At 37.4% G+C, this 6907-nt stretch overlaps 1 protein-coding gene across 1 annotated transcript; it reads left to right on the top strand.

The window, feature by feature from the left end:
* Positions 1–427: 427 nt before the first annotated feature.
* LOC120349414 (pH-sensitive chloride channel 2-like) lies at positions 428–6693 on the top strand (the record flags this gene model as incomplete). The annotated part of the gene is made up of 4 exons (XM_039419392.1): positions 428–511; positions 2499–2663; positions 4726–4881; positions 6525–6693. Coding segments are annotated over exons 1-4 (500 nt in total), but the record flags the coding sequence as incomplete, so codon positions are not given.
* Positions 6694–6907: the final 214 nt, after the last annotated feature.

Below are 6907 nucleotides of genomic sequence, written 5' to 3'. Positions count from 1 at the left end.
TATTTTAACTTATTAAACATTACATAACACATAAAGGGCTCGGGATTTAGCCAAAGTTCTAGACTTTAAACAGCTGGAGTCAGAAATTGGCTTTCCGAAACGGGGCGTAGTCACAGTGTTTGTGATAATCTTTATTTTCATTTCTATAATTGGAAACGTTTTCCCTGACGAAATGAAACACTCTAAATAATTCAAAATACCTGAATCTTTACACTATTTTCTATTTATTTTATCATGTGTTCTATTTTCTAGGTTTTCGAAACTTAATTTAAACGTGGACTGCGACCACGCCCCGTTTCGGAAAGCCAATTTTCTGACTCCAGCTGTATAATGTCTATAACTTTTCGCCACACTGCACAGAAAGCAGCTGTTTTCCAGTCCCTACGTAGATCTGAAAGACATTGTTGCTGACTCTGTTTCATGTTTCAGAATGAAAACTACCACCTTATGTCAGATGAAGCAAGGAAAATTTCCGTTTGACAAGCAAAATGTCATTTGATCATGGATTCATGTAAGATTGTAGCTTGATCAGTACTCTACCCAGTCATAGGTTTTGCACTGTTGTTTTCATGCCTTATAACTATTAGTAAAGCACGTATCTCTGTCATTAAATTTTCTATTAATCCAATTTGTGTTCTGAAAAGGCATATAAATAATATCCTCCCATCGACACATGATCGGAATGTGGTGTTATCAGAGCAGTCTAAAAGGATATACAAGGTGCGCCAGAAACTTACTTATTGAAAGGCCAATAAAAACAAAAGTACTTTAGATATTGTTTCAATCTTTTTTAAAAGAGAAACAATATCTCAATTTTTTCCATGCAGTCTTGAAAATGACATCAGACTAATGGCGACCCCCTTGCGCATACACTGATTAAGTCGATTTTGAAATTTTTAGTCGTCGTATATCAGTCATCATCGGTATGTTGGCAATGGGCGTCGCGAATGTTGTTCTTGATGTGGGGCTATATGCGTGTGTGTTGATGTACATAAACCAGGGATTTCAATAACCCCATATTAAATCGCATTTAGGAAACGCATGTGCAAATGAGCCTTGTCAAATTGATGACGTCGCGGGCGGGGGGGTTTACAATCAGCATTTCACATGCATTTGACGGATAACAAATCGCGTTCATCGTCGATTCTCGCAATTCACAACAGACTAATCATAGGAATGGAGTTGAAGGTCTTCAAGGAAAATTCGTCCGAACAGTGAGTCAGACATTGCAAAAGCAGCTGCGTGTTTGCGAGCCGAACGCCGGGGAGACCGCACAACTGACTGCCTCACTCTTTCGATATTTTCTGGAGCTATGATGGTTCGTTGAAGGTCCATTTCTGGGTTTAGCGACACTTCCACACTCCTGAATGAGTGTAACCCCCGACTGAATCGAATATGGCCAGGAACGAGTCTGTGGAGAGGAATTTCAAATCGAGCGCGGAAGGTGATAGACCATTAGAAAAGAAGCTCTCTAATAAAAAGGCCCGCTGCTCTCTAGACCAGAGCATGATGGCTATTTACTTGAGGGGGGATAAATTTGAAAGATTCTTCCTCCAGATGCGACCCCTCCTGCCCCTCTACACGACCAATTCACCGCGTGGGATTTTTTCCAAAAAAGGAAGTTTCTCTGGCGCACCTTGTAGATGTAGTCATAGATTGCTAATACCGCTCTGATCGCGCACAGTTTTATAGGGATGTAGATATTGATTCTCAAGACCGCTCTGATCGCTGGCCGCACGGAGTTTTAGGAGGATATAGATACCTAAGGCCGCTCTGACCGCAGATCGCTCCCTGTGAGTCCAAGTCCTAAATTATTTATTCTATTTTGTGAAAATTTATTTTCCACTGTAAGATAGAGTAAGTTGTTTCATTTGAAACACAATAGAATATATCACGTACCTCTTAATTTCATCACAACACAACTAGTTTCAACTCTTCAAAAGCTGTCTCATCAAGTGACACTAGAGAATGGACTCTGAAGCGTTGAACTATTGACCGAGCGAAGTGAGGCTAAGATTCAAGTCGACGGTTTGGCATTTCTCTTAACGTTTAAATATTTGATGTTTATATGTTGCGCATTTACGGCGAAACGCGCGGTAATAGATTTTCATGAAATTTGACAGGTATGTTCCTTTTTTAATTGCGCGTCGATGTATATACAAGGTTTTTTGAAATTTTGCATTTCAAGGATAATATAAAAGGAAAAGGAGCCTCCTTCATACGCCAATATTAGAGTGAAAATCAGGCTATGGAATTATTCATCATAAATCAGCTGACAAGTGATTACACAGATGTGTGGAGAAGCCAGTCCATTGCTGCATTTCCATAAGGTCTATAGTTTAAATCAGGTACTTGTGGATGAGAATACTGCGGAGGTCTACTGTTCACAGAACTACTATTATGTTGTGATAAAATGAAAGTGTAAGTGATACATTGTGTTTCAATATTTTCAGTAGCCTTAAAAATAAAAGTAAATAAGTGTTATTATATGTTTTTAGGGCGCTACAACACTAGCAACGTAGTACTAGAATGGGAAGCCACAGCTCCAGCTCTGATACCGAATAATAACCCGAGTCTGGCCGAATATTACCTGGTAGATATGAGCACACTGAGTAGCGAGGATAACTGCTGTGTTCAGCATAGTGCCGTCAATCCACATACCTGTAAGTAGCATTTGTTTCAATATCCTATAGTGAGGTCCACGTTATAAAGTGAGCACCTGATTAACATTGGTGTTGCTATCCTTGTCTGTCATACGACAAAGCAGATAGCGCTATCCTTAATTACAGTGAGGTTGACATTAAAAACTCAGTGGAAATTTATGTTAGTGAACTGGATAAAACTCTTTGTTGAAAACTAAGCATAGTTAGATCCACGTTATTAGGTCATAAGATTAGGCTATTAGATTTAAGATGTTTTTTCCTTGAAAATTATTTCTTTAATATGTGAATATTTTCCTATTTTAGTGTTATGTGAAATATTTCTTCTATGTTTGGTTTTGAAACATCTAAATTTAATTAGTTAAATTTCCCCTCCCTGAGGGGAAAGATTGATGCCCGAGGTGAAGCAGAGGGCAACAATTTCCCTGAGGGAGAAAAAGAATTCTTCACTCGTGATGTACACAACATTTTCCTCTACCTAAATTTTTATGAAAACTGAAATAAAATAATTTAACTTACGGACCAGTAAGAATTTGTTACAACTTACAACATACCTAAGAAGTAAACAGCTGGCAGTAACACAGTTCACCGCCGACAGCGCTATGCGCTATCTGTCAGCAAAATTTGTAACAACATGGCCGACTCATAACTACAACTGTGATAAAGTTCGCGTCATTTGATTAGTTGATGGGAAATATTCGTTGGCTGGTATTTTGAATAACATGGAATATTAAAAAATATTTTTTCGCCACACTGCACAGAAAGCAGCTGTTTTCCAGTCCCTACGTAGATCTGAAAGACCTTGTTTGCAGACGACGTCAGAAAAGGGTTTCTCTTCCGGTCTAGGCCAGAAAGTTGTCTCTTTCCAGCCGCTCATGGAAGTAGTTAATAAGTCATCCGCTAGATCGGGCGAGTGTCCACTTTCATCATCAGCTGAAGTCGCCATGATTTCAGTTCCAGTTTCGAATCAAACTAATTCGCTTCGCAACCAGTTTTATTCAATTATTTTTGTTGATTAGTGCATTCCGAATTTTCAAAATTGCTTGAGATGACTGTGGTATTCCAAGTGAAATTTTAAAAGAATCTGAAATCCTGACTGCAACTTCTACCACTAAAATCAAGAGATAGGTACGATAGCTTAACGAGTATTCTTATTTTGTATTCTTTATTTATTTTGTCAGCATACCTGTAGTGTGGCGAAAAATCGTTCGCACCACGGGCAAAATGTTTTTCCAGCTCTCAATCTTTTATAGTCCTCGGCCTACGGCCTCGGACTGGAAAACCGATTTCGAGCTGGAAAAATCTCATTTTCTGCTCTAGGTGCGAAATATACTATTCCCAGGGATTTTCAGTGATTTCTCAGCTTTTTAAGAACAAATGACCAGAAAATCTTCATTCTGTTAAACTAAATCTCAAGTTCATATTTTCAATGGTTATAGGCATACTTGGAAACATGTGTACAATTCAGTATATTTTATGGAATGTTCCAGAAATTATTGTCTTATCCAATAAGCATTGGCTTGATAATATTTTTTGGTGGCACCGATATATGAATTGGTCAAATCTTATGTGTGAGATTTGATTTGGAGTCCAATGCAACTGGTCTCATGTTCATATGGTTATTGAGATATTCGAGTAAACGTGCACAATCCAGAACATTCCATTCTTTTTACATGTTTGATTTTTTCAATGCTATACACGATCTTGAGATAGCCCCTAAGGGCCATATGCGAACACTACGTTTAATGCTAAACCACGTTTCAGCGTAGATATGGCTGCATTTATTATAATGTTTTTCATTCGGGGTTTAAACGATCAGCTGACATTTCTCCGTTTGAACCGAGTGTCTGCATACGGCCCTTGGTCAAGTTATTTGCTAATCTGAATAAGCTCCTATATTTTTGTAATGTAGCCTACTTAGCATTGACTTAGGAAATAGTTCGTCTAAATTTAACATCTTGAATGCCCCTAATGTACAATAGGACTTCATGTTTAAATGTTTGAATGTATGTTTTAAATATGTATTTTAACTAATTTTACCTGGATTTATGTTTGTTGATTGCAGATTATAGCTACAGTTCACTAGTGCTGACATTTGTACTAGCCAGAGAATTCGGTTATTACCTGATGGACTACTATCTGCCAAGTGTTCTGCTAGTTATCCTGTCATGGATGACGTTTTGGCTGGAGCCTAACTCAATACCCACCAGGGTGTCTCTTGGTAAGTACAATCATAGAGAAAAGATACCATAAGAAGATATCTCATGGTATATGGCATTTATGCTCTAAATATCACTGTTAACTGAAGCCGATCTTTTTCAAGCCAGATCTTTTCTGTGAAGCTATGTAATGCTGGTAGTCTCTCATACTGTGCCGTTCTTACACTCTCACCCGACCAAAACAGTAATAATTGACAGTAGTCGACAGTAATCGGTTTGATTTGTAAATAAGGTTCAACAGTATAACATTTAAAAATCTAAACTACTGCTTATGGGGATCAAAACCAAAGAGAAAAGATAGCATATTATGACAGTATAAAGATAGCATTATGCTATCTTTTCCTATGTGAAAACAGTCATAGAGGAGCGGCGTGAAGATAGGGCAGAAGGTAGAAGGAACCCGATACATTTCGTTATATGCTATTTTTTAACACTTCCAGCTGATACACTCTACTCAGCCGCTCCTCTATTACGATACTTACAGACAGGCACTATTTCATTGAAGTATTTTTTTACTTTCCTTGCCCTATTACCATAGGTAAGGAAAGTATTGCTTTCCGAAAAAATTAAGGTACCCCAATTTCTAAATTTCTATACGTTTCAAGGTCCCTGAGTCCAAAAAAGTGTTTTTTGGGAATTGGTGTGTGTGGTGTGTGTGTGTGTGTGTGTGTGTGTGTGTGTGTGTGTAATGAGTGTATATGCGTCTGTGTACACGATATCTCATCTCCCAATTAACGGAATGACTTGAAATTCGGAACTTAAGGTCCTTACAATATAAGGATCCGACACAAACAATTTCGATCAAATGGAGAAAATGTTGTCAAAAACAGGGTTTTCGCGGTTTTCTTGAAAACGCCTCCAACGATTTTGATCAAATTTATACCTAGAATAGTCATTGATAAGCTCTATCAACTGCCACAAGTCCCATATCTGTAAAATTTCAGGAGCTCCGCCCCATCTATGCAAAGTTTGATTTTAGATTTCCAATTATCAGGCTTCAGATACAATTTAAACAAAAAATTGGAAAAGTGGAAAAGATTGAGCATGAGAATCTTTACAAATAATGTTCAATAACATTTTCACCTAAAATTGAAAATAAGCTCAAAATTCGAGAAAATGTGTTTATTCAATCACAAACTGTTGGCAACGGTTGATTCTATTGAATCATTCACTATGCAGAGTTAGCAGACCTCTTGTATCTACAGCGTTATTGTCCTGTCACCAGCTGGCTTGGATCTTTGAATAGTAGACTTGAGATGCGCGGAAACACTAGCGTCAGGTGATCAATTTTCATAACGGCAAGGAAAGTTGTGTGAGTGCGCCGCATCAGATTTATTTCAATTTAATTGATTAAAAAAACATTTTTATTCTTGTCATATCCACATTTATTAGATTTGTTCACAGGACTGGAGTTTCGTGTTGAAACCAACACACCTTTTCTTGAAAATTTAAAACTGTGTTCATTCAATTATGAAGAGATTCCAAAATACCAATCCCTATTGAACAAATTTTATTAAAATTTCTATTTACGACGATAAATGTTGACGTTAAAAATTTGAAACTGTGTTTATTCAATTATTAAATACTCCACAATATTAATTTATTACTTTTCAACAAATTCTATTCAATAATTTCAATTTATTAGGTACAAGCACTATGTTGACGTTTATACTGCTATCATCGAAGCCAGGATCTCGTGGTGATTTGAGTCTGCTCTACTTCAGAACGAACGATGTGTGGTTCATAGGATGCACCGCCTTCATATTCCTCTCATTGGTCGAGTTTGCTTTTGTCAACTGTATACACAGACAAGAGTAAGTAACTCGCCCTCCTTTCCAAATCTCTCTGTAATTTTATATTTTTTTGGACCTATTCTGTTAATAGTTGAACCATACCAGCAAGTTTTTGGTTCATGCTCGAGGTGTTTGTATAATTATGTAAAGGTGCGTACATAGGTATTTGAGCTGGATTCGAATACAACAGTGACAATGAAAATATTATTCCTGTAAGTTGTAATGGTATTATTCA

The sequence above is a fragment of the Nilaparvata lugens genome, unplaced genomic scaffold, assembly GCF_014356525.2.
Source record: "Nilaparvata lugens isolate BPH unplaced genomic scaffold, ASM1435652v1 scaffold9976, whole genome shotgun sequence".
Classification (NCBI taxonomy): Eukaryota; Metazoa; Arthropoda; class Insecta; order Hemiptera; family Delphacidae; genus Nilaparvata; species Nilaparvata lugens.
Note: the sequence above shows the minus strand (reverse complement) of the source record. Positions and strands in the feature narration are given on the sequence as shown.